The sequence below is a fragment of the Gamsiella multidivaricata genome, assembly GCF_025024155.1.
Source record: "Gamsiella multidivaricata strain RSA 2152 chromosome Unknown BC939scaffold_70, whole genome shotgun sequence".
Taxonomy (NCBI): domain Eukaryota; kingdom Fungi; phylum Mortierellomycota; class Mortierellomycetes; order Mortierellales; family Mortierellaceae; genus Gamsiella; species Gamsiella multidivaricata.
In genome coordinates, this window is record NW_026251778.1 from 56,461 (window position 1) to 82,891 (window position 26,431).

A 26,431-nucleotide genomic window follows, 5' to 3' on the forward strand; every position below is an offset into this window, starting at 1 on the left:
TGATTAAGGGTATACTTTAAGCATTCTCAGAGTCAAAGCTGTCGCGCGGTCTTCGAGCATTCCTGTTCCTCATTCAAGCAGCCACACGCTTTCATTCATTTTGTTCGGTCTGCCGCTTAGAATCCTTGTAGAACCAGGGACTGGAACCATATCATGTCGCTCTATATAACCGCCAAGGGCTCGCCTTACAACAGGAGCCACTATCTGAACCAATCCTTGCACCACCTCGCCGAACAGTATGGTATGACTCTATTCTCAGTCAAGGACGTCAACCTGAGCTGCTCGCAGACAGTCTTCAACCCAGACGGAAACCCTATCGCAGACATCCTTGAGATCACAATGCGCGCGAGTACCATTGGGAGCAAAACTGTTGACTGTAAGTCATGAATACCTCCGCTTTCGACCGCGTGTACCATATGCCAAGCATTTGGACTAAGAACCACCAATACCCTGGCGTTCTCTTCTCGCATCAGTACAATTCTTCTATGATCCATACGATTGGTCCTTCCCACCCGACTTGATTATCCATGGGCTATCCACCAATCCCTCCTTAAGTGACCTTGGCTTGGACGACTCGTGGGACCATGAGGACCCTGCAAACCTGAGCAGAGTGCTGGGCAAACTATCACGGATGATGCAGGTACACTTGCTGCAAAGACAACAGGTCTTTACTTCAAAAGTAATGTGGGATGAGTACAGGGACGCGATATTGAACGTTCATGATCGCACGCCTCTATAGCACGGCGAACGACAGAGAGTAGCACTGTGCGACAATGAACGGATACAAGTCGAATACAGCTGCCTGCATGACATGGAGGTAATTCTACAGTCTACTCCTCATTTCCAATTAGGAAGTACGCGATCACGATGGCTGGCATAAAAGATATTGTACTGATTTTGTACCTGACTTGAACAGGAAATGGACTGCTGCTTGATACCTGGAATGGATGGACCAACAAAGGTATGCTTCTGAACCCTTGTTATCTCTATGGAGATTCTGCTTATTTGATTCATGTTCATTAACGCTAGCTTGCCTACCCGTTCAGGTTTTGTTTGCAGTGCCTTTCCATATTGCATATCATAGCAATGGAAAGAAACGCAGGACCAAAGGTATATGACTAGTACCACGAGGGATACTCGCTTAGCATGCGACAGTAACACTGGGTGACTGAGGCTTATATTTTACTCCGTATAACTCTAGTTGTCGCCAAAATCCAGTTCCTGATCAGCTCCTTGGTCCCGAACGATATCACGGCTGCTCAGAGTAAACTCGAAGTACTGTCATCATTCGAGTACCCAGAGCTCATCCAATCAGTAAGTGCCTAATAACAACCCTGGAGAGTAAACGTCAGTATTCAAGGATCGGCCACTCTGACATCCACTAGTTAATGCTTACAATTAGGTATCGGAAATTAGCAAAGAGGAGCCGATTACGGCTTATATTGAAAGAGTTACAAAGAGAGTAACGGACCATTTCGAAAGGCAAGGACGAAGCAGACAGCTGAAGAAAGAGTTTATCGAGACCATCACGACTACTTTTAAACCGTATGTTGCATGCATGGATTAGCTTTGATTTTTTTTGCACGAAAATGCTTCCTCTTGCCGCTCACATATGATTCGACTTTGTGCCGCCTGCTACCTATCTTTTCTATAGGCAACTCTTAGAGTGCGACCTTACGAACTACAGTTACGCTGCGTTCTTGTTTACGGTGCCAAAAGAGAAAATGCAAGCATCGGCGGTCGTGACATGTGAGCTATCCACTAATCGTTCACTGGAAGGGAGTGCCATTTTTTTTAGAGCATTAGTTAACATCCTGCTGCACTTAGTTTTTGTTTCTGATAGCTTTCCTGATGAGTATCCAAAGATGACGATGACGGCACCGGTTATGCCAGGCGACTCTTACACGGCAACACCACCTCCAGAGGCGATACCCATCAAACGGTACAGTCCTCGGTGGGGCGCCGACAGGATTGTCACAGAAATTTGGTAGGTTGTCAGAGTCACTTTGTGCTTTTTTCGAGACGGCGGATCAAATCCTACATATGCCTAACATGCCTATTTTGATTACTGTACCGCCATAGGGAGCAATTGTGGGACGACATCCCTCGCTTCCACACCAAGTTGTTGCATATGGCATCAAGCCAAACGACTCTCGTCTAGGTGTAGAAGAATATCGTCGTCATCCTTTGCACATCATTGCAGTAATACGACCCTCTCTTCAAATAAAATCAATGATGTGGAAAACCCTGTCTATATTCAATTACATTACGAACTATTGCCTTTCTGTCCCGTTGGGCTCCTGTTCTTTCTGGTTCTCGGCTGACCAAAACCACCGCGATACTGAGTCGACCCAGCCGCGCTCTCGCTCCCGTTCCCGTTCCCGCAGCTCGAGACTTTCCCTTTCTGGACCTCTGCTGTCGTCGTTCCCCTCTGTATCTAGTCGCGAACCATCCATCTCCCACTTGGTGCTTCCTTGCCGCATTAACCCTTCTTTATATCTACCTATTGAGGACACGTCCTCATCCGAAGAACCAAACAACATCGATCCAATCGCCGGCATCGATCCAGACTCAGACTCAAACCCAAACTTAACCTCACGCGCCAAGGGTGATGAAGCCAAGTGCGGTGGGCTCCTATACGCACTCGAGGGCGAAGTCGTCGCCATATTACGGCCATTCAATATCGGGATACCCGCACGACCACTATGGTGATGATGAGACGACAATGGCGACGATAGTGGTGGTGATTCGCTCGACCCATTATCCTGGAGCTCTGCCGATAAGATCAACGCTCGCGTCTCCAGATCTGTACGGACGGTTGTCTCAGGCTGAATAGTACTTGTAGACGCCATGCCTGCAGCTGTGCCGGTGCTCGTGTGAATGGTCGGGCGGGGTGGTTTCGTGTACCACCACTCGAGCAGCGAATCCGACTCTGAACAATCACTGCTAATGGAGGAGGCGTCCCAGTTGTCGTCCCGGTCCCGGTTCTTGTCGCTCCATGCGGGCTTGAATGGGAGTTTGTTGCTGTGCACCAAAACGGGCCCTCTCGACGCTTTACCGCCAGTTACCTGGCTGAACGAGGATGTCGATCCTGCTGAATTAGGTGGTGAAGATATTTGCTCTCGGTTTTCTTCACGAGATATGCGAGGCGGCGATGATGATGATGATGATGATGAAGTTGAGGTTGAGGATTCCTCGCTCTCCCTTCCATCCTTTGATCCCATCCCTAGGATCGACAGAACCGATTTGTTTCTTGCAGCCGATAGTCTCAATGACGAAAAGTATGGTGGCGATATTTGAACATTGTTTGGTCCATTGTGGTTGCTGTACTTGAGAAGAATCGCTCTATTGGGTAGGCCATCCAATGTCGGAAGCGGCGATTGTTGCACCAGGGCAGGTGAAAAGTTGACGAGGATGCTGAACTCCCTGTCGAAAATCGAGTGCAGTTTATCTTTGCAGGCCTTGTCGACCTCGGACTTTTGGAGGTGTAGTCTGTTGCAGTCGCTGCCGATAAACGTAGTATTGAAGTGGAAATGGCAGAGATGGCACTATATTGAATATCATCGAGTTAATGAAGAGTCCTTGATCGAGTGCCAGCCTCGTCAGCAGCGATCCACGGAATAGACACTTACTCTTTTGTAGAGACTATCATACCAGAGCATCATTTTCACGTCGCCAGCGAGTACGATTTTATCGGTGATACTTAGACGAATCTGCTGCAGCTTGTGGTCTACAACACACTATCATCAAGACATAAAGAAAAGAGTTTGTGTTACAAAAAGACATTCGGCAACAAACACTTTGAAGCATTACATGGATCCTTACATGTTGAGGAAGCGACTCATATATCTTGACATCGCCCGACATAATGGTCAAAATTAGGTCTAGAGTAGACAGAAGGAACAAGCGGACAAAGTCAGCACTCACTAGATATCCATCAGAATATCTGCCGGTGCCGTTCATGGCGTCCTTTCATTACAGTTTGATCCTGACTCAAGACTCAACAGCGGTTTGGGTATAGTGTCGATGACGATCTCATGGAGTGACAGCAGGCGTGGGTCGTAGTTGAGCGTCCTGGATTCCATAAACTGTTCGTAGTAGTGTATGTATCGGATCTGGCTTGGGATGGTGACGCCCTATATCAAAGGAATAGCACACGAGATTATTAGTCAACGAGAAGTAATTCCCATTTACCGGGTCAAGGAATATAAAGAAGAATACCGCTGTTGGACTTACGCATCCATCCAGAGTTCTCTTCTCGCCGTATAGCTTGATGGCTTCCTCAGCTGTGGCTCCACAGTGGACGAGAAAGGCACAGAGCATGACGCCCGTCCTCCCTTTGCCAGCCTTGCAGTGGACTGCAACGACGTTTCCTGGGGTGGTATGCAGCCAATCTGACACGTCTTCACAGAATGGGTGGATAAGCTGGAAGGGAGGCGGCGAGTGGTCATGGAAGGGAAATTGGGTGACTATAAGTACGGATGCAGTTCAATAGTCAGTATGTGTATATGTGTGGCAGTTACTTAAATAATGGAAATATTGCTTGCGCTATTCTGTACCTCGTCCGTGAAATCGTTGGTCAGAGTAGGATCGCTCCGAGCAGCTGTCGCGTTGATATTGGATGGATGCAAGTCATTAATGGTGTTAGTTGAATGTGTCTCTCCCTGCGACTGCAGTTGCCCTGAGCGCACTATGCGTGAATGAGCCCAGCGCTAACGCCAGGGGAAGGAATATCTCAGGGGAAGGATCACGTCATGGACGTGTGCTTGGGAAATGAATGCCAGCCAGCACGTCCAACGAGTGACTCCCCCCCCCCCCCTCCCCACGCCTTCAGCAACCAAGCACGAGCGTAACATGCAAGACAGCCTATAATAATACCGACAAAAATCAACACCCCTTTTTCTCCTCCTCGTGTTCGTTGTCGGCATGAAGTAGGGGTTTTTAAGCCGATGAATTATATGCCACATGCACCTCCTCTCCCCCCCTTCTTCTGACCCTCTCCTCTCTCTATCGCCCTTTGACGTACAGGTTGTAGACTTTGTATGCGCCCTCGTGACGGGAGTCAAGGAACCTGGAAGAGAATGCGCAGATCAAACAACAGATAACAAAAACTCATCGTCATTAGCAGCCTTTTTGAGTCAACACAAACATCGTTGTGGAGCAGGCAAATTTTTTCCTTTACTTTTCAACTTCGCTCATTGGATTGCGATAGAATGCCTCCAAGGACTTTGACGGGTATCCCATTGCGATCAATGCCGGGGTGATGTAGGCGAGGTCTAAATCTAGCCCAGCGTCCTTATCGATAAAACGGCGCTGTCGATTAAGCCGTTTGCAAAGTGTGCAGAAAATGAAGATGAGCTAGTCAGTGCGAAGGAACAAAACATGTAGAGCCGCACACTGATTTTCTTTGTGAGATAAAAATCAAGCGAAGGATAATACCTTCTGTTTAGAGACAGCATGGCGAAGTAGATTCATTCAGTGCTAGATTGTATGGGGGACGAGGAGGTCGATACAGGTACGGATACCGGATGAGGAGTACGAAGAATGCCAGGTGGATGTTAAAGGGAACTGAGGTGTGGGGAAACGGGCATAGGTGTGATTATTGTGATTCTTCGGGCGTGTTGCGTTAATAGGGCGCAGTTGTGCTGGAGTTTGGTCCAAGAGGGACTATGCAAACAGATGAGAGAGAGAGAGAAAGAGAGAGAAAACGAGGGTGGAGGAGAGAGAAGAGGTAAAGAGGTAAAGAAAGCGAAGGGAAGACTGGATAAGGCCCTACAGCGGCGAAGGACGAGCTGTTTGAAAAGGGGTGGTCAGTCGGTCGATCAGGTCTCGTCCGACTACAAGCAAATTAGCCCGCGGACGGACGACAGCGCTGCAAAAGTAGGTCGCCAACCCCTTCAGTTGAAAGGGTCATCGATGACAGCGCTGTTCCTGGAACTCTTCACACGCGCACTCAGTCAGCAAACCAGCCTGTCGGTCGGTCGGTCGTGGTCCTTTATTTTTTATTTTTTTATTATTTTTTTTGGCTTTGTATGGAGGAAGAAGGAACGAGAGGGAGCTGTCGCCAATGTTGTAGTTGGAATGGCTCGACTCTCCCAAGGAGTATTGTTGCTTTGTTTTTGCCCAGCATCGAGGAAGTTCAGTAGGGCATGGCACCTTACATAACCATCGCTGCCTATTGGCCAATTGCTCAATTGGCTCTTGTCCGTCGGTCTCTTTGCACAATACTTTTCGAGCACGTACTCTTCCTCTTTCCCCTCTCCCTTTCCATACCTCTACTCCTTTATTCCTCCCGTACCCAGCACACCACCATCATCAATGGCACCGAGGCCCCGCTGGCTCTACCCCTTCCAGGGAATCACCTACTTTCTCTCCAATCCGGGCCTCTGGCCTCGTGTGATCTTGCCCTTCCTCGTCCTCCTCGTGATCACAGTCGCACTCCTCGTGCTGGCATTCATGTACCTCATGCCGCTCCAGGTCGACTTTTTGATCCGACACTCTTGGCCAGGCTGGATCGCAAGCATTGCCGCAGCATTCTTCACTTTGCTCGAAGCTGCCCTCGGCTCATTGATCGCCTACTTGGCACTGATGCCTTTTTGGGAAGATGGTACGACTGTGAAGCAGTGAACCAAAACAGTCAACCTATGAGCTTACAAACTGACCATCGGCCTCGCTCAATTAATACTCTATACTCATAGCCCTCTTCGATGCCGTGTTGAGGAGCCGCAGGCTGGGTTACATCATTGATGCCGCACACGGAGACTACCGAACTTGCATGAACGGTGTCCTCGCTAGCCTCTATATCATTCTTTTCCAGTCCATCGTGCTGCTTTTCTTCCAGGTACAGGCAAATTTTCCCTTTTACGCTCTTGGCGGTGCTCCTTTGCGAAAATACTAATCACATTTTTCTTTCGCCTTTATTTGCCTGGGGTGTGGACAGGTCGTGTCACTGATCGTGCTGCTCCCGCTGCATGTTGTTCCCGTTGTCGGAACAATCGTCTATTGCTACCTCAATGGCTGGGTCATGGCCTTTTCCAAGCGAATCCACTATGATGTTGAGTTGTGCAAGATGAGGTAAGCCCTTATCCTCTGCCGTAGCTCTGGATGTTTATATAATACGACTCAGTGCTCACTCGACTTTTTGTTGCCGTATAGTGTGAATCAGTCCAGGAAGTATGCCTGGAAACGCCGATCCGAATTCTGTGAGTTTGGCGGGGTGGCTGTCTTCCTCGAAATGACACCCGTGCTGAACCTTTTGTTCTTCTGGACCAATGTCGTCGGTAAGTCCATACATCCCAAATTGAAAGCGGTGGCTAGACAGTTTTTGTAGAAATGTATTTTAATATCATCGCTACCAATATTGTCCTGTCTCTTGTTTAACATGTCAGGTGCAGCACTGTGGGTCGCAGATGAGATTGAAGAAGCCAGGAGACAAGATCGCATCGCAAACAGTCAGGATCAGAGCGGTTCGCACTATGTGACATTCCACCCATACGACTCGGCCCTGCCAGGATTGCCCACAGAGCCGTTGCTTGGAGGTCAGCATTATGATAGCTATAACAGTCAACCTCGTTCTCAAGCACCTCAGTACCTGCCGCCTCCCTATGACACTCAACCACAAAACCAGGCGCTTCCTGCTAATCGATAAGCAAGATATCCTCACATTTGCATTTACTTTCCCTATACCATCGACAGCGATTTAATGACAATAAAGTGCAGTCGTATGCTTAAACATTGTGTTGCCGCTCCAGGGCATTTCATGGCCATGGTGAGAGGGATGAGAGGGATAGGTTCTCTTCTGACTAAGGTGCATGGCCTTTGTTCAGGTTCAAATACGAGGAGGTCGACTGTAGAGCTTGAACGATAACCCAATTGGGGTTATACCCTCACAGGTACTCCTGCACCCAGCGTACATACTGCTGCCCTATAGACCTATCGCATCTCTTCTATGCCTTAGCAGCCATGGACTCCCCTGCATTTTGCATTATGGCACGCTAATTATCCAAGAGGATAAGTTCAACGGCAGGAGGATGCTCCCAATAATAGCCTGGGATGTGCAACCGCGCCCGTGTCTGTGTACCTTAAACTACGAAGGGTTTGTTTGCATGCCCCAAAGTAGCGAGATTGCCTCGAACTCTATCCCAAATAGAAGTATAGCCAACCAAGGCGAAATGAGAAAAATGTTTTATTGGTCTCCTCCGGAAGAGAGTTTAGCGCGACAGGGAAGAAGACCAGTCTCATCTTCCTCATCCCCATCCTTTTTCTCATCATCTTTTCTCTTTTTCTTTCTTTTCCTTCCCCTGTCTTCATCCCCCTCGACCCAACCCAATAGCCCTATTCGAGCAACAACCGCAATGCCATCACACACAACCGAGAAGCCGAGCAAGGGGTTTAAGGCTGCATCCACAAAGAGGCCCCGCAAGGTGGCAGCCGCTCCAGTCTTCGGGGGCGTGGTCAAGGCACTCCATCTCGAGAGTATCTTCAAGGATGACAGAGGTACAGTCCCTGCTGCGTTTCTGTGCCTTTACCCGGTTCCAATTACTTAGGAACGCTGTCCACTACTGCCGTCGTCAAAATATGAGGGTATTAGACGATTACAACGACAACGACAACAATAGCAGCCAACACACCCTCGACTTCATCTGCCTCCGTATGGCTGCCGGGGTTCTCATCTCCAAGTGATGGGCAGCAATGAGTTCCCATCCCACGTCTGATTGGGTCAACGGTGCAACAAAAAAAAAAATAGGTGGAAAAAAGAGAAGCAATGGAGTATAATAGGGCAGTGCAGCAATTGGTTGAGCAGGTATACCCAGGTCAAGGTGCTGGATATCACATTTGTATATGCGTGATAAAGAGAGTGAAGGGTTCTCCCCTGAAAACGCAAATGGCAGATTATCAACTTGAGGCAACAAACACAAGGAAAAGCCCAATTGGTGTTTATTCTTGTGTCACTCTGTGCTAGCGTAAGAGACAGAGATATCGTTTTCATGCCGTTGAGCGTGTGTATTTTCTTTTTTTTCCGCAGCCTGCGGGAGCTATTATTCCGACATATGTTCTTCTTAGAACATGACGGTCCTGTTCTAGGCTTTGTACTGACCCTTTTTTCTGTCCTATCTCTCATCACACAGACCTCGCCTTGAAGATCGTGGGAACCATTCTCTTGGGCTCCGGCTTTGGTCTCTCGTGGTGCAAGAGCATGACCACTCTTTCATACCCTGCCGAAGATGAGCCCACAAGCCCTGGCCAGCGCTGGACGGACGCCCAGTACTACAAGGGACCTAAGGATATGGCGTTCGTCGCATTCTGGATCATCGCCTTCACATACATTCGCTCTGTGTTCATGAAGTCGTACTTCAATCCCCTGGGCAAGCGCTTGGGCATCCGAGGTGCTAAGCTGGAGCAATTTGAGGAGCAAATGTACATTATCGTGTACTACATCGTCTCATGGTCCGCCGGCATGGTAAGGCTGTGTTTCCTTGGGCTGCAGCGTTCGAATCCTTTGGCGTAAAGAGGAGATGTGTAACTGTACAAAAATAGAGGGGTATTCTTCGTCCCTTTCTTCCATACGTATTTCTGACTTTCTAACCAAACGATATCTCCCCATCTCTTTCTTTACAATGTCGCTAGTACATGATGTACAAGTCTCCTCACTGGATGAACACTGACCACTACTGGATCGGATACCCTCACAACAAGCTCTCGGGAGAGTTCAAGGCTTACTATCTAATCCAATTTGGGTACTGGTTGCAGCAGATCTATGTCGTCAATACCGACATGAGGCGCAAGGACTACTGGGCTATGCTGATCCACCACTTTATCACTTGCACCCTTATCGGATGCAGTTATGCCGCCCACTTAACTCGCATCGGTAACGCCATTTTGGTCGTCATGGATGTTTCCGACGTCTTTCTTGCTGTAAGTTCCCAGTCTTTTACGGTTTCTATATTTACATATTTACTTATGTGGAAATGGCAGTGCTAATCAACACAATGAATATGTGACATCCTTTGTAGATCCCCAAGATTCTCAAGTACCAGGGCTACACCACGATCTGCGATTACCTCTTCGGACTCTTCGTGGTCTCCTGGGCCATTACTCGCCATTACCTGTTCCCCATCATCATCATGTCTCTCTACAACGGACCTCAGAAGTACCTGGACATGGAGTGGAATCCAGAAAAGTCCAAGTTCATGAACTTGACTGTGCAGCGTTATTTCTTGGCCCTGCTCTATGGTCTCGAGGCCGTCCTCTGCTTCTGGTTCCTTATGATCTTTAAGGTCATCTATAAGATGTTCAACGGCGCCCCTGCAGACGACAACCGAAGCCACGATGAAGATTCGGGCGAGGAGGAGAAGACCGAGGCCCAGAAGCTCGCTATCCAGAGTAAGGGTGTTGCTGCTGGCAAGGAGGACCCTACAGTCCTGAAGCAGCGTGTTAACGGAAAGAGGGCATAAAAAGTACAGCCCTCTTTTGCTGTTCTTGCCAAAAGCGGTGAAGGAACCCGGCGAAGGCGAAGGTGAATTGTTTGAGGGCTCACAGCTGCAGCACCAGGGAGAACATTCTTCTATTTTTTGTTTTTTACTTGCAATGTACCTTTTTATCGTTTTTATACTTGTTTTTAGTCGTTTCGTGCTTTTCCTCGCTGACCCATACAATCGCTTCTACCGTCGTTTTTTTTTTTTTTTTTGCTTCGTTCCGTTCACACTAATGCTCATATCCATGTCTTCCGTACCCAAGAATAAAAACTTCAAACAAAATACCGCTTTTGTCGTCGCATTAGATTAGATCTTTATTAGAACTATCCGTCTTTCTCTTCGTCGTCGTCATCATCATCATCCGAGACAATCAAAAACTCTTGGATCTGCTCACGAAGACTCTCCCGTGGGTCCACATTGGCAGCCTTGGCACCATGAGATGACGACCGCGCCTCATATTCCTCTAGCGATGAATATCCTGTGCGATCTAGAATAGTTTCCGCCACGTATGGAGGTAGGTCGAACGATGATGTATCCTGACCGTCCTTGCTACCCAACATCTTCAGGTTTAGATCGCGCAAGTTCGTCAAGCAACCGTAGCAGAGCAGAGCTGAGAACGGCAACGTTGCATTCGCATTATGGCTCTGCTGTGATTGTGGCATGCAAGAAGACGTCGAACCGCTACTTCCACAGCATTCTGTTCCTTTGGACGAGCAACATCCATCATTCGTTCCTAATGTCTCTACTGCGCTGTTAGAGGCACTGGAGGGTGCAGTGGTTACTGTAATGCGGTTTTTCCACTCCTGAACACCTTCCTGAACGGGGCTATAGGGGAGAGGAGTCGTATTTGCTATTAGGTTCTGTGCACTGATTCAGAGTCGCATCTTTCCATAGCAAAATGAAGGACCTACCCAAGACACAGAGGACACTTGTTTTCATATGTAACGTCCGGCGGAGTCAACTTGGCCGCTGTCCTGCAAACAGTCGCCGCGGTCGAAGGAAAGTCCTTGTCCAGTCCCGTAATGAACTCCTCCGTAAGTCGGCTGATACTCTTCACCTCGCCCTTTGTCTTTACAGTCCAGTCGAGACTTGCTGCGTGTTTCTCAATCAGCCCAAGCTCGTTCAGCCTACAAAACGTATCCAGCTCGTTCACCAGACAGTCCTTCAATGGCCGGATCACCTTGCACCCCTGGACCCAATTCGACACCAACGACGTCTCGTGTGGTAGCGAATACCCCCGTCCAATGGCAGTGAGTCCGATGATCTGAATGGCGACTCTCGTTGCTGAATCTCCCAATGCAAGGATCGTGCACTTTGCGCGTTTGGCGAGCTGGATCAATAGACTGGATCGGAAATGTTGCAAAATCGTCTCCTTGGCTGTCAAGGTCGTGCAGGCACTCAACAGAGCCTTCAGCTTTTCAGTTTTTTCCGCGCGTGACAATTTCGACCGACCGGATGTCGTAGTTGATGCCTCTGTAACGGTACTGTTGGATGTGATGGTCGGTGAGAGAGGGAGAATCCGTGATAGTAACTCGGGTGCCTGACCAGAAGTTGCCAGCTGATCCTTAGAGCTAGAGGTCATGATCTCAACAACGGCTTCAAAGCACCGAGAGTCTGTCCATTCTGGGTCGTAGATGTCCTCGATCCGTACTCCGTGGAATTTATAATTATATTTTGTTGCGATTGACTGCGCCTGCTCCATGGTTGACTGCGACTCGGAATCCTCGCCTGTTGTTGGTTCGAAGAGAGATGATTCGTCGATATGACAGACATGAATGTCGTTGTAGATCTTTGGCTGCTGTTTGTTGGAGATGACCTCCGGAGGAAGTGAATGGAACACGTCAAAGAAATGGACTAACGATCTTCAGAAAAAGGAGAGAAAAGAAATGAGGCAGTATGAGTCGATGTGCCCTATGACAACCGCAGTTTCCATTGATTCACTCCTTTGATGGCCAACATACCTTGACGAGGATCCTCCTGAAAAAGCGAGCATGACATTCTCGGGTGTAATGACTCTATAAGGACGGGCATTACGAAGTGCTGTCCTGAACTTGGAGTCGAGTGCGATCAGGAAGCAGGGGCTAAAAAAAGGTACCGAATAATACCCCACTTGTTAGTGTCCGGTCATACGAGAGGATCGACTGGAACCTGAAAAGAACAACGATGGATCAACAAAGAACATACTCGCAGTATTCAGCATATCGAACGACGATGGTCGACTTTGCCGTCTTGCACTTGCAGCAGAAGCCAGCGTGGACTGCCCTAGCCTTGGCTGTAAAAAAAAAAGGTCGAATGTTAAAATCAGTCCTGAATGCTTGTCGAAAAAAAAAATGCTCCAGATTCCTTTGACAAAGGTACCTCGCTTCTCGGCTACTGTCATGGTGGGTTCGTCTACTGAGCACGACATGGTGTATGATGTATGCTCGGCGATGTGGAGTTGAGATTGAGTAGCACTGATCAGACACTTATTTGTCCGCCACAAGGTGGCCGAATCATGTGATGTTGGCCACCAATTTTTTTTTCTAGCAGCAGCGCTAAGAGATGGTGGCAAAATCGAGAGCCCGTGGGCACCGTCTTGCGTCTGACCGCACCTGAGAACCGATCATTTTGTTTTGCTCACAGGCTGAGGAAACAAAGGGGTACATGTACAGAAGAAAAAAAAAAAAAAAACGTCGTTGACCCCTTGATTTCTCCAGGGGGTTGGGCACAAGCTGGGTGAACGTGCGCTTATTTTTTGGCACCTCCCTCGGCCTCAACGGGCACTAGCACTTATCACTTATCAGTCTATCCCACAATTACGTGCCTCACCATTGTTTCTAGGTAATCTTGTTTCCCCCTTCTCCTCCTTCTGTCCCAGATCCACTGTTTTTTCCCGCACCCGCAGAAAGACAGACATGATGTGATGGTGTCTCCCGTCTGAACTTTGACGCACGATGCTATCTTGAGTGTTCTTTTATTACAGGCGCACTCCACTTTTCGATGGCCCATTGGAGAGAGAAGGGCAATTAAAATTTACTGCATGCATGCATGCACCCTCTTTTTTTAACAAAAAAAAAAACCAAAAACGTGGCCTACAAAAATATTCTTCCTCGTCTTTTTTTTTTCTGCGATCTGACGAAAAAGGACATAAAGGCGATGCTGCAAGGACGAGTTTTCTCCAATGTCCGAAGGAACGAGATCGAAGAGATGACAAATGCGAAGCACGGTCAGGATAAAAGAAAGATGCCGCGTATAGTTTACTCCGCAGATGATGGATTATTCCGATATCGATTTCAGCACAGCTACGCAGAAGGCCAAGCAGACCCCTTATTCAATTCGAATTTACCTTCTTCCGCAGCTTCATTCCCACCTTCAACTCTCCAATGGGAAGTTTAAGAAGTTTTAATAAGCAGCTTAAGCGGTGGTGGTGGTGATGGTGACCTTACGTGACAGCTTGTACCTGTTCAATTGCTCTGAGAGAAATTGATGTGGACAAAAGGGCGATTGAAAGACAGACAGGATGGACGCGTCGACTTTGTGTTCAGGTGGCGAAAGTCAGTCAAAGTCAGTCGAAGTCAGCCCGGTTAGGAACACCAAGCCAAACACGGCAAGAAAACATGAACGAAAACAACGCTTTTGCGGACCATGGAAGAATCCCCCTCCCGCTCCTAGTCGGGCTTCTCAAAGGGGAAGTGGAAACAAGCGATGGCAATCAGATCGTTCGTCCGTTTGTCCGTTCATTCGTTCATTCACACTCCACTCTTCTTCCTTCTGCTCACACATACACACACACACGCTTTCTCTCCCTCACTTTATTGTCTTTTGTACTTCAGCAGACCTGTATTTTGTATATCACATATTTGTATTGCACACCACTCGCTTTGTTCCACCCTTGCTCCCTCTTTCTCTCTCTCGCATTCGCGCACCTCTCTCTTCTACCACACGACCTTTTCTTCTTTTTTTTTCTCCACTCCACTCCACTCCTCTCCACTCTACTCTACTCCACTTCACCTCACTCTGCCTCACTCTACTCTACTCTATCCAGTCCGCTCTATTCCACTCGCTACTTCAACAAAAGACACCACAGCGCACTTGCTCGCTGAACCACAACCAAAAGTCAAGAAGACAGATGGGAAACGTTTCCTCAAAGCCCTCAACCGATACTCCTCTCTCTGCCTCCATACCGACTTCCCCCTCGTCCCAGGTTACTTTCGACTTTAAAACCACCTCTCCCTCAACCACCCTTGCACCACAAGCAGCACCAACACCAACCAGGTCCTCGTTCTCCGTCGAATCGCCCTCGAAGAAGGAGAGGCGGCATATCCAGCACCAGCGTTCATTTTCGTTTTCGGTGCGGCCCATCGCTTCCAGAAGCCAGCACAGCGACAGTGGCAACAGCACCGGTAAGAGTCAGGATGAGGTAGTCCTTGCCCGCAATAGCACCAACTCTAAAGCCGACAGCGCCAAAGATACCAATACCAGTACCAATACCAGTACCAATACCAATACCAACCCCGCCTCTACCGAGAGTCTCGCAGATTTGAAAACAGCCCGTGCAGAAAACGACGAAGCAATGAATTCGTCAGTTCCAACAGCCTTGCTGCTTGACAAGCCTTTGCCCGCATCCCCCTTGCTCCGCCCTCCTACACCCCCACCCAAGGATAGGTTTCCACAGAAAACTGTGCAGCTGCTGCTGTCCCCGGATAAGGCATTAGCATTTGCAGAAACAATCCATGACAACCGCCAAAAGGATCTAGCCACAAAGATCTCCCGGTCTAGCTCCCTCTCTCAACAAAGTGTTCATTCCCAGTCTTCGCTTTCCGACAAAAGTGTCGTCAGTAGCAGTAGCGGCAGCAGCAGTGGAGGGAGCGCCAATAGCAACGGCAGCAGGAGCGACAACAGTGCACGTACCGCCACGACTCCAACAACGTCTGTTAGCGGGGGAACCATCGAATCCGTTGGACAACTGAGTCTGCAGCGATTCCCGACGGGCGAGAGTGAGTATAAGGTCAAGTCCTCCTCAAAGTTCAGGCAAAGCCATGGCACCCAGGCTAAGGCGCCTCGAGCTACATCCACGGTCTCGTCATCTTCGGCCCGATCTTCTTCCGGTAGTTCAGGATTTAAATTTTCCAAACCCAACTTGTCGTTCAAACCATTGCTTTACAGCAATGGCAACGATAGCAAGAACCAGCAGCACCTGTATCAGCATCACAACAGCAGCAACCCATCTGCTTCGCCGAATGGCTACCCGCATCAGGCCTTGGACGCCTTTGCAAACTCGCCTTTCCCCACGATCTTGATGACAATCCAACTGCCACAATCTCTCCTGGACAAGTACGTGGTTGATCAGGAGAGTTTTCGGCATGGGAAGGGAATCTGGGGCATCGGAAGGTACAGTTGGACGATCACGGTTCTCTCGAGATCGAATGGCAAGAAGGTAAGCTTGAGGGAGCGCATGAGAAAACAAGGGTTTGAACCGCGGGTGATGATGTTAACCAATTCTCTTGACTTTCAAAAGTATGTGATCAAGAGAGTCTCCAAGTCGCTTCTGCCCCCATCTGCGTATTACCACTACCCGACGACAGCACACCGACTGTGCACCTGTCCTGCATGCAAGTCAAGTCGAGAACAACTCTTATTGTCCGGTCAACTGGACCAGAAGGAGCTGGAGAATATGCAGGAGGTCCTCATTATCGAGAACAAGGGAAAGAAGGAGCTGCCGCAACTGCCCCCGTCCTCGCCGCAACTGCAGCCTTCGAAGCTCCAGTCCAACCGTCTCTTGTCCACCTCGTCAATCTCATCCTCAGCCACCAAGGATCCAAAAGACAAAGACAAATGGAGGAGCTTCAATCTCTACAGCGTTCACAACGTGAGTATGCCAAACCAGCAGGGCAAATCTCTGACGTTCAGCGCCAACTCCTCAGCGCAGAGTACCCCGGCCAACTCTCGACCCTCGACCCCGTCACCTTCCCCTCTTCGTCTGTGCTCAAATCCTTCCAATGGCTCTGTGAAAGTCCACAGTAGGAGCCATAGTCATCATGTATCCTCCGCCACACAGTCTTCCCATTATCCATTGCTTCCATCTGCAACGCCGCTTTCTTGGCCATACAAGGATAGTGACCCGATGGTGCCACAAAGTCCTAACAGAATCATCACTACCTCTGATTTGAGTCATGGACCACACTTAACCACCCAACCACCCGCGGATATTTTTTCGGAGCATGCCTCAGCCCGTTCGTCCAAATCGGCCCTCAAGTCCCTCGGCTCTTCTCACGGTCGCAAAAGGAGACCGGCGCTCAAAAGACATGCATCAACGCCCAATTTATCGCGACCATTGACTGGATTGGATCTGCTGGAAGACGATCCATTAAAAGTAGATCAACTGAGACAGCTCACGCGGCTCAATACAATTGATTGGCATCCTCAGGACGGGAAGAACCACCGGTACCAGCACAATGCGAATCCGTTTAATTTGGGAGCAGATCGACGGCTTCAGGATTTCCCGCTGCCTACGTCCGGCACAGCAAAGGAGACCATATCTAACCACGAGGAGGGAAAAAAATTGGGGTCGTCATCAAGGCCTTCAGTAGACTTGGAGAAGAAGGTGGATCCCTTTGACACGAACGGAGGCGAGTTCAGACATCTGGAGCCGGAATCACCAAGATCGACCAAAGCTCCGGCACCCCAGGGATTCACTCCGCCTCAACATGCGCTGCCCATGGAGCTCGTGCTGTTGCAGACTTACAATGACTCGGATCATTTACCAGAGCATCATGAGTGGACACAGGATCAGGACTACTGGTACTATGTAACGAAAGCACATGGAGTCAGGAGACGCAAGTTGAAGAAGGTCAGCACCTGGTGGTTGGATATGGGCAGTCTTGGGAGCGTCATCATGTCGGGTTCGTCGTCGTCTTCGACCGAGCCCATTGCGACGGGACCGATCTACAATATGGGACATGCGACAGGAACCTCATCACCGCATATGTCTTCGCCGCTCTCGTCCGAGTTGCAACTGTCGAATGGTCAGAGCAGTGGTCGCCAGACGCCGAATCAGGAGTCGTTGTCGTCGCAGATCAGTAATGGCGGTGCACACTATTCACCCAGCGTGAACGCGACGATGAAGAGGCAGGGCTCACCAAGGAACAGCCATATGGGCAAATATTTTTATGTCGATTGGGACGAGTACACATCCTTGTGATGAACACGTTTTTCTCTCTCTTTTGGTGTTGTTGTGCAAAATGGCTCTTTTTGCTGCACTACCCAATTATACCCATGCCCCATTTTTCATTTCCCATTCCCCCCTTTCTTTTTTTTTGGCTGTTGTCAATATCCAAAGTGCTCGGAAAAAAAGGTGTACATAAGGCAAAAATTAAAATAAAGTATAGTAAAAATATAACAGGAATTCCTCAACTCCAAAGAAAAAGAACGTTTTCCTTTCGTAAAAGAGGGGGGGAGAAGGGGGGGGGAAGAGCGAACAGGGGCTGAACCTCTTTTTAATTTTACGGACATGATGGCTATTCTTGCCTCTCTCTTTTTTTTTTACTTTTTTTCTATACGATGTTGCACATTATTTATAGCTGCTGCATGGTCTGCAGCGGTAGAGAATAAAAAATAGGGAAAGAAAAAAAAGCTCAGATGTCGAAGGATTTTGAGTTGGAGTTGTAAAAGTTGTATCCGTCGTTATCTGCATAGTCGTCGGTAACCATGTGCATCGACACTGTCGTCCAAATACAAGAAAAAAAAAAAAAGAAAAAAAGACATCATGTTAGAAGGGATAAACCAGCGAGTTTCAATCAAAACTCATACGGGGTGGGAAACATTAGAAAAAAAAAAAAAAAAAAAAAAAAAAAAAGATTCAACTTACACGCGACATTGGTAGCATAGGCCAAGAACATGACCGCAGACAAAAGTGTAGGCCCGACGCGGTCGTAGAATCTCACGTCCGCTCTCAATTGAATCATCCACCGATGCCGCAGATGAAACACCATTGTCGCGTACACGAGCGTCATCATCGTCACCATCACCAAGAACAGGCCCACCTGCAACCCCACCGCCGTCGTTCCTTGACCGAAACTCAAGAGCGTCAGGGCCATGGATCCGAGGTGGAGACCGAATTTTATCCAATGCATGTATGTCCGCTCATTGGAGAAGAAGCACTTGGAGTCTACCCTGAGTCCCTTGGACCGGTTTTGGTGCCGGCGGCGCTGTCCTGGTTCGGGGAGTCCGAAGATGTAGTACATATTGGAGGATAGCACCAGTGGGGCGGAGGAGGCCGTGTTGTCTTTGGTGGAATAACGCGACTTGCGGGAGGAGAGTTCTTTCAGCACTGGGCGATCCGGTGAGTTGTCCGGCGAGGGTGGGAATTGCGCAGCGATAGGCGCACCGTTGTTGCTGTTCCTGCCGCTATTGTTCCGGAGACGCTCTTGGACCCGTCGGATCAAACCCCTAATCCCTCTTGCAGGAATCGCCGGCACTGGTTTAGCGTCACAGAGCGTGGACGCTCCTGAGGCATGGGATTCTGCAGGCGAAGAGACCACATCCGAAGGAGACGTATTCGTATACCCAGACGCAGACGGCGAGGCCGAGTGTCCCAATACGGCCGTCTGATCTGTGTGCGCCGTGGATGTGGAGGTATGGAGGACACAGGTCGAGGCCGAATGGGTAGAAGGAGCCGGAGAGTGGGAAAAGTTTGAAGGACTACTCGGCTGCATGGGGAGCGTATCCGCGCTAGTGGTGCCGAAACGCATGCTGCGGAATTGTTGGACACGGCGGATTTGGCGGTTGAAGAATTGCATGGATCGGGAGCCGTCCATGGTCTGGGTCGCTCGGATGGCGGTGTTGAGGCTTTCGGTGCTGACGAAGAGCGCAGATTGGTTGGATGGTAGGAGTGAAGGTGGGTGGTGGCGATGATCTGGGATATGGGTGATGCTGTGGACGCGCTTGCGGTATGTGTTGTCGCTAGGACGTGCATGCCGGTCCTGGGCCCCGCGCATGCCTGCATCAGTCTCTGAATCCGTGAAATCAAAAGACACACCGGTATCAGATGCGATACTGTTTGCTGAACCAATGTTTGCAGAAGTCCATCGCAGGTGATTCCCGCTTGTCAGGGGCATCGCAGTCGACACAACCGTCGCTGTAGGTCGCATATGTGGTATCGCACCCGTAGATTGAGATCTCTGACGGTAGAGCATCCATGGGACCCCATACTGCTCAGATGAACCCTCTGGCTCGAACATCCTTCCGCCGAACGCATCCCTGTCCCATTTGCTCTTGTTGTTGCTCGCAGAGTTCCCGTCGGTAGGTTCTTGAACGGGCGTCTTTAGAGATTCGATGACGATCCCCTGCAGTTGGTTCGGGGATTGGAGCGCGGCATTGCTCTGTGATCTACAGGGTGGTGCCTGCAAGGTCTCGACGGTCAGCCGATTTGATGCTGATGACGCTGATGACGCTGATGACGTTGATGACTCGCTTGTGGATGTGGACTCTCCACAATCGTTGTTGAATGTGCTGTTCATTATGTGGTATATGGTATAAGATGTTTGTGCGTAGGGAGAGGAGCTATGTAGAGAATAAACAGGAGGAAAGAGCTGAAAGCAGCAGAGCTGGCGATGACGGACGCAGCCGGATACCAGATGGAGTGTATCTATTGATAACAAATTGCCAACCAGGCTGCCATTCTCCTTAGCGGCGGGCATCAAGCAAGTTTCTGTGCTCCATGGAATATGGAATCTGCAATGCCTTCTTTAACCTGCATTTCTCTCTCTCTCTCTTTCTCCCTCGCATTAATCTTTTTTCTCAGTTCTTTGGTTGAACACAGAGAGTAAAAAAAAAAGTTCTGTTCATCTATTTTTTATTTTCTCAAGGTGGGGGAATACAGATTCTATTTACATGGGCGAAGCACGAGGAGCTTTTTCGTCTTGCCGTCGCGATCTTTTTTTTTTTTTTTTTCCTTTCCTAACACCTTAAACAGCAATGAGGATTGCAGCTATCAGGGCGCCGAGTGCAGCCCACTTGCCCTTCACTGTCTCTGCAGAGCTCGTGACTTTCTGAACCTTCTTGGCGACAGGCATAGTTCTTGAGCTCTCGATCGTAATATCGTCTTCCTTATCGGCGACCTCGTCCTTGTCGACATTCTCATCGCCAGCGATGCTATTCTTGAGGTTAGCAGAGGTGATGTTCTGCTTCGAGATAACTCCATAGGGGTCCTCGACGTTGTTCATAATATGGTATGGAACCTTGGTGGGGCTTCCAGAGGCGGCCTTGAAGCCAAGGTCCTTCTGAACACCAACAGCACGCTCCTCGATCCACTTCTTTAGGCCCCAGTTACCCTTAGTGCCGTCAGTGAGACCCATACTCAGATCCTGGACCGTGAACTTTTCACTCTTGCCCTTCGATAACCTAGGCTGAATGCGGTCCCAGGCAACATCTTCCTTGATCATCTTTGCATACGCATCCAGGCGTGGCGTCAGGGCATCGGGGTTGAAGACGTAACTGACAGTGTCCTTGAGGATCTGTTCAAAGCGTGCATTGATCTCGGGTGTCTCCATAATCAACTTCTGAGCCAGGGGGGACTCGAAGCCTTTGTCATTGACCTTGGGGATTTTGCGGTAGGATTCGATCTTGCCATCGAAGGATGTTCCGAAGGTATCATCGAAATCTGTGGGCAGCCAGGTCCATTTGCCGGTAACGGGGTCGTTGTAGATCTGGTAGTTTGAACCCGAAATCCAGTACGAGTCCCAGGAACCGGTGAGGTATTCCATGGCCATGGCCTTAAGGAAGCCATCGAGGTCGAGTCTCGCGTTCCAGTAGGCGATCGGATCCTTAGTCTTCTTGGGATCGAAATTCTTGAGGTCAGCCATGAACTGGATCAGATCCTTCATGGGATCATCCTTAGGGTTCTTGCCCGGCAAAATATTCTTATAGATGTCTTCGATGACATAGCTCTTGGTTGTGGGTCCGAGCCACTGGAGGTTACCCTCATATCCGCAGCACGAGTTCATCTTCCAGAGCGCACCGGGTACGAGCTTCTTGGTTTCGGGGTGGAGGACTTTCTTGATCCAATGCGCCTTCATCTCTTCGACGGCGACAAAGAGGCCCACGGCCTTGCCGTTGAGGAAAAGACGAACGTAAGCAGCCTGCTGAGCGGGGACTCCCAGGGAGTTGAGGATGTCGACGTAGATTTTCTCGCGGATCATGGTGGCATCGGTCTCCTCATTGCGAAACTTGAGGGTGGCAAGGTCGAGCAGGCGGTTCTTCTTTGGGAACTTCATCTGGTAAGCCAGTTTAGCGTACTCGCGTGCAGACTGTCCTGAGAGATTGAACATAACGTCCTTGATCTTGATGTTATCGTTGGCACTTTGCGACAAAACGTTGCATGGATTAATATTCGTTGCGTAGAATTACAACATGGAGAAAAGAAGAATATGTAACGACTAGAACAGTAATAGCCTTACCCAATATACTGGATGTTAGCTTTGATGGGCTTAGGATGGAAGCTCTCGCCTCCCTTATTCAAGTAGTTCAGCTGTGCCTGGTCAGCCTCGACAAAGAAGGTTCCAATATATCCTTCTCTGAAGAAAGGCGAGTTCTGCTGAAGCTTGTTCTCGTAAACCTGGGGCAATGGCGGGAGGCTGCTCAACGTAGTCGTTCGATCAAAGAATTCATTAGGTGTGTGTGCGGCGCCTGCAGGCAGCTTGCGGGCACCCTTTTCTTGATTCGCGACCTTGCCATCCTTGTTCAGGTGAACGTATTGGTACTCGAGAGGACCATTGACTCCGGCAACATTGGCAGACCATAGTGGGTATGTTTCCGTAGAAGTGGTCAGCCTTGTGATATTGCCGTTGATCTGGACTCCAAACATGTCGTCCACACCTTCGCGTAAACCGACGACATTGAATGTGACTGAGCAGCGTTTGCAAAGGACGGGATGTTAAGTTGGTGATGAGTTTAGTACTGGACATGTAAAAGAGATACGGCAGCGTCTTATGATGAGACGCGCGAGCCATGGTGCGTCAGAAGAAAAAAAAAAATGTTGAACGTTACCATCGGCCATAGCCATGGTAGCGCAGGCCGCCAAACCGAGGATGAGACGGACCATCGTGCGGTATACGAGTGAGATTAATTGACTAGGAAGGGTAAAGTTATACTGATGGAGCGGCGAGCAGATCAAGGACGAAGGGTATGAGGAACTAAGGAAATGAAAAGCTTGCCTAAGTATCTCATTATCTTCTTATATACCAAAACGCGAGGTGCAGTAGATTCTCTTTTGACCTTGGGTAATGTACTCTCTTTTCAGGGCGTAGGGCTTGTGTAAAATTCTGGAATGATTCCATTCCTGCCGTCCTGCACTGTCTTTAGTTTGCTCGATATTTTATGGAGCGTGCGCGATGAACAACGCACACGACTTAAATGCATGTCTTAAGTGCATCAAGGTGGAAGGCACGGTTAGGACAGACAAGCGGGCATATTGATGTTCCATTGGATAGGACCTGGACAGGAGCACCAACTGAGATCCTGGCGATAGTATCGGTGGCGTGACCAAGCAGTTTCTTTGTGGAATTATATGCAGCGCCCAGGATATGATACGTATCATCAAGACATTACTAGGATCCTTTGTTTTCCAAATGGAGGCAAAAGAGTCCGGGTTATACGCGAACGTGTGCTGCATGGATATTTGGACGGAATGTGCGTAATGGTGCATACACCTGGTACTGGTCTGGTCCGCTGTGGTTTGGATGGTTTGGATCCTGGGTCTTGTCCGAGCGTTTTTTTTCTTTCTCACTTGTGGAGGAGGGCGACGCGTCAGCTATAAAATCAGGGCTCTCTTTCCACTTGCGCGTAGGTTTCGTGTTGCTTACTTACATGTCTGGTAGTCGTCATCCACCCATCCCGTATCTTGGACTCTTACACGCGTACGAGGGGTGTGCACCAATACCGCCAGTACAAGGATCAAACAAGGCCGTGTTGCATAAGATGCTCATCTCACGTGATATTGATTGATTGGATTGCACAACCAACGATCTTTTTTTTTATGCCCTTCTGGTGGTCTCGCTTTACTTGTGCCCCTCGCTTGTTCCTCGCTTGCTTTCTTTCCTTCCTTCTTTCCTTCCTTCCTTCCTTCCTTCCTTCCTTTTCTTTCTTCCTTACCATATCATATCGCTCTCATATATCATCCGTCCATACACACACACACTCCCCTTCGCTCTCTTCTTCTTCCCCTCCCATCTTCAGCTTCTCTCCACTCCTCTCCCCTCCCCTTCGCATTCCCTCGTACAGCATCCACCTGTCGTCAGCAACTGCAGCCAACTTCCTTTCTCCAGCAGTTACTGTTCCTTCCCCCCACCCTCCTCCACCCTCTCTTTCTCCACGATAAAAAAGCCTTTCCAAATGGGTGACAGTCCGTGCTTTGCCATCCCCCACTCCCACTCCCACTCCCCCTCCGCCTTCCAGCACCCCCATCAGTTCACCGGGAACCTGGCCCAGCCCCGTCTACCCTACCATCACCAGCGCCCCTTTCACAACAACAATCCCAACCATACCATGGACACCCCTCGCTGTAAGTCATTCCTCATTACTCAAAGGAACACCTCATCACGCCATCACACCATCACACCCAGACATCCACAATAATCATCGCCTTTTCATTTGAGTTGTCTGTCTGCCTTTTTATCTTTTCTTTTTTTCTTTTTTTCTTTTTTTGGTTTATGGACCTTTAATGTCCTGCCAAGGGTCTTCTGGACTGACCCAGAATGCATTCTTTGTTTTGCATTGCCGCACATACGCAATTGACGTTCTTTTCTCCCCCTTCCCTCCCCCTCTATCTACTGCTACTGTCGCACACACTTACACAATTTTGCTGCCATGTCCGACACAATAGCGACGCTGAAACGTAAGCCGAGCGAGGATATCGACAGTCCTATGCCCTCGTCCGGGCCACCCTCGCCCTCGGACAACAGCAGTGACAGCAGCAGCCATGAACAGGCCAAGGTCAAGCGAGTCCGGACGACGGCGGAATTGATCTCCAAGCAGAAGGGTGTGTCCAAGCTGATTGGTAAGTCCAAGAATACCATGCTAATTTTCTTATTTTTTATTTTACTGGTCCCTCTCGTTCGTATGGTGTCGATTCGTTCAACAAAAGCGACTGTCACTTGTTTAGCCTTGCGTACGTGTGTATGTGGTATGCTCAGCATATCAGCACACACGCAAGCTGCGCCTACACCTCTTGCGCGCGCACGCATACATCGCACATTGCTCGCACATACACGATACGCAATCGGACCGAGCTCTGACATGATATCCGTCTTATCGGGTTGGTCGCTCTTTTGCTCAAGCATGCACTAACGCCACTTTTTTTGCTTTCGTAGCCACGCTCTCGACCTCACAGCTCATTAACCTCGTCGGGACCCTCGTTGACAGCCACCCTTCACTCGCAGAGGAAATCGCCAATCTCGTGCCCCGTCCCACCGTTGCCTCTGTCCAACCTCTGCTCACCTCATTAGAGACAAAGCTGCAGGCAGCCTTCCCCTACACCAAGTGGGGCCCCGGCCGAGATGACTATTCGTTCAACAGAGTCAAGCCTGCTCTGGAGGAACTTGTCGTACGTATCCAATCATTTCACAGTGGTACACTGAGGGTGCTCTTTCACGAAACTATGTGTACTAATCTGTATTATGTTTCGAATCTTCTAGGAAGCACTCATGGACTATACCAATCACTTCACTTCACCACCAGAGTTCCCGACAACTTCGTTCTCCTTCCTTCACATCGCCACCGAGTTCTGTCATCGACTCCCGAACTGGGACAATGCTGCCAACAATGAGCTAAAGACGAATCTTTACAAATCGTTGGAAGAATTTTGGATCAAGGCCATTCGGGATGCCAACAGCAAGCTGGAGGATGGCAAGATCTATGGCCAGATGACCGTCCAGGAGTGGGCAAAAAAGTAAGCATTCCAATTGGGATTACATCCAAGGCGTCGTTGATCGGCAATTGAGTGATCCTAACCACTGGTACCTCCTCTTTCATTGTCTTAATAGTTTGGAGCAGCACAACATCACATCTCAAGGACGATTTTCAACTGCGATCGAGGAGTTCAAGGCGAAACTTGGCTGGATCATCGGCATTCAACCTTCGGCCAACCATAATAACAAGCAGTAACATCGAGGAGTGTCTCAGTAAACCACGGCAACCGTAGCAGCATTGATCGGTGTGGTCGAGCTGGAAACAATGCGTAGGGCGGGGGCTGGATCCCCACATCTTTTCCTCCGATTTCAACACAAGGAGTTCCTGGATCGACTGTCACCATCATCGCCCAACCATTTGTAAATATCAACAATATCCAAACCATTGCTCCTCCTTCTTCTTCATCACTCTCTTATTGCTGTCATCATTTTTCTTTCTTTCTTCATCTGTAGTTTTCAGTCCTAGATTGACTGCTTGCTTGCTTTGTTTTCTATTTTTCAGCTTCTGTTCTACTAGTATTTTCAATCATACATTGCTTCATTCCCATGTTCTTTTACCATCTGTCCTCTATATGTTGTTAAAAATAAATAATAAAGCATCTATTTCTTCTAATCGATACAATATGAAGAAAGTCGCAATAACGGATACTGAATGTAAAATCGGCGAGCCTTCAGCGGAACAGAAGGAGGAGGAGACGTATGCGGCTCAATAGACGGATATGGTGCCTTCTTCTGTCCATTGATCAGCGCGATCAGACGCACAGGCGAACGAATGCTATGGCTCTTCTGTTTGAAAACGCTCTCTTTTTCATTCGTTGCTGTCGCTGTCGTATCCCGTTCGTAGCCTTGTTTCATATCGCGTTCGCTGAGATTGCGCCTCTGGTGATGAATTTTTGGAGCTGTTGGCTCGTCTCGCTCTCGCTGCCAGTGCTCTCCACAATATCGTTTTCATGATCTTTTTGATCTCGAAGACGACTTCATCCAGACGTTACTGGCTGGCTTGTTTGAGATTGA

General features: G+C 49.0%; 9 protein-coding genes across 9 annotated transcripts; 5 read left to right on the forward strand and 4 right to left on the reverse strand.

Moving 5' to 3' along the window:
- The first annotated feature begins 70 nt into the window (after positions 1–70).
- Positions 71–2,250, forward strand: BC939DRAFT_462151 (uncharacterized protein). The gene is made up of 10 exons (XM_051557090.1): positions 71–376; positions 474–640; positions 740–817; positions 917–961; positions 1,047–1,110; positions 1,202–1,314; positions 1,403–1,545; positions 1,655–1,749; positions 1,828–1,987; positions 2,083–2,250. Exons 1-10 carry the CDS (start codon positions 154–156, stop codon positions 2,159–2,161), a joined length of 1,167 nt encoding a protein of 388 aa, XP_051408672.1. The 5' UTR covers positions 71–153; the 3' UTR covers positions 2,162–2,250.
- On the reverse strand, positions 2,247–5,771 carry BC939DRAFT_462153 (uncharacterized protein). The gene is made up of 9 exons (XM_051557091.1): positions 5,440–5,771; positions 5,183–5,313; positions 5,027–5,071; positions 4,560–4,603; positions 4,237–4,469; positions 3,980–4,136; positions 3,826–3,884; positions 3,633–3,740; positions 2,247–3,548 (listed from the first exon to the last, which is right to left on the reverse strand). The coding sequence occupies exons 1-9, from the start codon at positions 5,473–5,475 to the stop codon at positions 2,274–2,276; spliced, it is 2,088 nt and encodes a 695-aa protein (XP_051408673.1). The 5' UTR covers positions 5,476–5,771; the 3' UTR covers positions 2,247–2,273.
- Positions 5,772–6,195: 424 nt separating this feature from the next.
- On the forward strand, positions 6,196–7,728 carry BC939DRAFT_462156 (etoposide-induced protein 2.4-domain-containing protein). Its single transcript, XM_051557092.1, has 5 exons — positions 6,196–6,607; positions 6,699–6,841; positions 6,941–7,074; positions 7,156–7,280; positions 7,389–7,728. Exons 1-5 carry the CDS (start codon positions 6,319–6,321, stop codon positions 7,646–7,648), a joined length of 951 nt encoding a protein of 316 aa, XP_051408674.1. The 5' UTR covers positions 6,196–6,318; the 3' UTR covers positions 7,649–7,728.
- A 1,737-nt stretch (positions 7,729–9,465) lies between these two features.
- Positions 9,466–10,516, forward strand: BC939DRAFT_286759 (TLC domain-containing protein). Its single transcript, XM_051551253.1, has 2 exons — positions 9,466–9,915; positions 10,014–10,516. Exons 1-2 carry the CDS (start codon positions 9,631–9,633, stop codon positions 10,452–10,454), a joined length of 726 nt encoding a protein of 241 aa, XP_051408675.1. The 5' UTR covers positions 9,466–9,630; the 3' UTR covers positions 10,455–10,516.
- Positions 10,517–10,760: 244 nt separating this feature from the next.
- Positions 10,761–12,905, reverse strand: BC939DRAFT_462162 (uncharacterized protein). The gene is made up of 5 exons (XM_051557093.1): positions 12,834–12,905; positions 12,660–12,747; positions 12,437–12,556; positions 11,387–12,337; positions 10,761–11,300 (listed from the first exon to the last, which is right to left on the reverse strand). The coding sequence occupies exons 1-5, from the start codon at positions 12,880–12,882 to the stop codon at positions 10,799–10,801; spliced, it is 1,710 nt and encodes a 569-aa protein (XP_051408676.1). The 5' UTR covers positions 12,883–12,905; the 3' UTR covers positions 10,761–10,798.
- Positions 12,906–13,615: 710 nt separating this feature from the next.
- BC939DRAFT_286821 (uncharacterized protein) lies at positions 13,616–17,858 on the forward strand. The gene has a single exon (XM_051551254.1). The coding sequence runs from the start codon at positions 13,975–13,977 to the stop codon at positions 17,653–17,655; it is 3,681 nt and encodes a 1,226-aa protein (XP_051408677.1). The 5' UTR covers positions 13,616–13,974; the 3' UTR covers positions 17,656–17,858.
- A 470-nt stretch (positions 17,859–18,328) lies between these two features.
- Positions 18,329–18,631, reverse strand: BC939DRAFT_387867 (uncharacterized protein; the record flags this gene model as incomplete). Its single annotated transcript, XM_051551850.1, has 1 exon — positions 18,329–18,631. A coding segment is annotated over one exon (303 nt), but the record flags the coding sequence as incomplete, so codon positions are not given.
- Positions 18,632–20,293: 1,662 nt separating this feature from the next.
- Positions 20,294–22,643, reverse strand: BC939DRAFT_286829 (coth protein-domain-containing protein). Its single transcript, XM_051551255.1, has 2 exons — positions 21,911–22,643; positions 20,294–21,812 (listed from the first exon to the last, which is right to left on the reverse strand). Exons 1-2 carry the CDS (start codon positions 22,315–22,317, stop codon positions 20,420–20,422), a joined length of 1,800 nt encoding a protein of 599 aa, XP_051408679.1. The 5' UTR covers positions 22,318–22,643; the 3' UTR covers positions 20,294–20,419.
- An 893-nt stretch (positions 22,644–23,536) lies between these two features.
- Positions 23,537–26,030, forward strand: BC939DRAFT_462177 (Cut8 six-helix bundle-domain-containing protein). Its single transcript, XM_051557094.1, has 5 exons — positions 23,537–24,012; positions 24,334–24,507; positions 24,821–25,053; positions 25,145–25,398; positions 25,493–26,030. The coding sequence occupies exons 1-5, from the start codon at positions 23,844–23,846 to the stop codon at positions 25,611–25,613; spliced, it is 951 nt and encodes a 316-aa protein (XP_051408680.1). The 5' UTR covers positions 23,537–23,843; the 3' UTR covers positions 25,614–26,030.
- Positions 26,031–26,431: the final 401 nt, after the last annotated feature.

Coding starts and splice junctions, on each gene's coding strand:
- BC939DRAFT_286759 (XM_051551253.1), top strand. CDS start 9,631: ATGATGTACAAGTCTCCTCACTGGATGAACACTGACCACTACTGGATC. Junction 9,916..10,013: donor TTTCCGACGTCTTTCTTGCT/GTAAGTTCCCAG, acceptor CATCCTTTGTAG/ATCCCCAAGATTCTCAAGTA.
- BC939DRAFT_462162 (XM_051557093.1), bottom strand. CDS start 12,882: ATGTCGTGCTCAGTAGACGAACCCACCATGACAGTAGCCGAGAAGCGA. Junction 12,557..12,659: donor CGATATGCTGAATACTGCGA/GTATGTTCTTTG, acceptor ACCTTTTTTTAG/CCCCTGCTTCCTGATCGCAC. Junction 12,338..12,436: donor TCAGGAGGATCCTCGTCAAG/GTATGTTGGCCA, acceptor CTTTTTCTGAAG/ATCGTTAGTCCATTTCTTTG.
- BC939DRAFT_462153 (XM_051557091.1), bottom strand. CDS start 5,475: ATGAATCTACTTCGCCATGCTGTCTCTAAACAGAAG. Junction 5,072..5,182: donor CCAATGAGCGAAGTTGAAAA/GTAAAGGAAAAA, acceptor ATTCTCTTCCAG/GTTCCTTGACTCCCGTCACG. Junction 3,741..3,825: donor ATGAGTCGCTTCCTCAACAT/GTAAGGATCCAT, acceptor TCTTGATGATAG/TGTGTTGTAGACCACAAGCT.
- BC939DRAFT_462151 (XM_051557090.1), top strand. CDS start 154: ATGTCGCTCTATATAACCGCCAAGGGCTCGCCTTACAACAGGAGCCAC. Junction 962..1,046: donor GAATGGATGGACCAACAAAG/GTATGCTTCTGA, acceptor CTACCCGTTCAG/GTTTTGTTTGCAGTGCCTTT. Junction 1,111..1,201: donor AAAGAAACGCAGGACCAAAG/GTATATGACTAG, acceptor GTATAACTCTAG/TTGTCGCCAAAATCCAGTTC.
- BC939DRAFT_462177 (XM_051557094.1), top strand. CDS start 23,844: ATGGGTGACAGTCCGTGCTTTGCCATCCCCCACTCCCACTCCCACTCC. Junction 24,508..24,820: donor GGGTGTGTCCAAGCTGATTG/GTAAGTCCAAGA, acceptor TTGCTTTCGTAG/CCACGCTCTCGACCTCACAG. Junction 25,399..25,492: donor GTCCAGGAGTGGGCAAAAAA/GTAAGCATTCCA, acceptor TTGTCTTAATAG/TTTGGAGCAGCACAACATCA.
- BC939DRAFT_462156 (XM_051557092.1), top strand. CDS start 6,319: ATGGCACCGAGGCCCCGCTGGCTCTACCCCTTCCAGGGAATCACCTAC. Junction 6,842..6,940: donor TCGTGCTGCTTTTCTTCCAG/GTACAGGCAAAT, acceptor GGGTGTGGACAG/GTCGTGTCACTGATCGTGCT. Junction 7,281..7,388: donor CTTCTGGACCAATGTCGTCG/GTAAGTCCATAC, acceptor TTAACATGTCAG/GTGCAGCACTGTGGGTCGCA.
- BC939DRAFT_286829 (XM_051551255.1), bottom strand. CDS start 22,317: ATGTTTGGAGTCCAGATCAACGGCAATATCACAAGGCTGACCACTTCT. Junction 21,813..21,910: donor GCTAACATCCAGTATATTGG/GTAAGGCTATTA, acceptor TTTGTCGCAAAG/TGCCAACGATAACATCAAGA.
- BC939DRAFT_286821 (XM_051551254.1), top strand. CDS start 13,975: ATGGACGCGTCGACTTTGTGTTCAGGTGGCGAAAGTCAGTCAAAGTCA.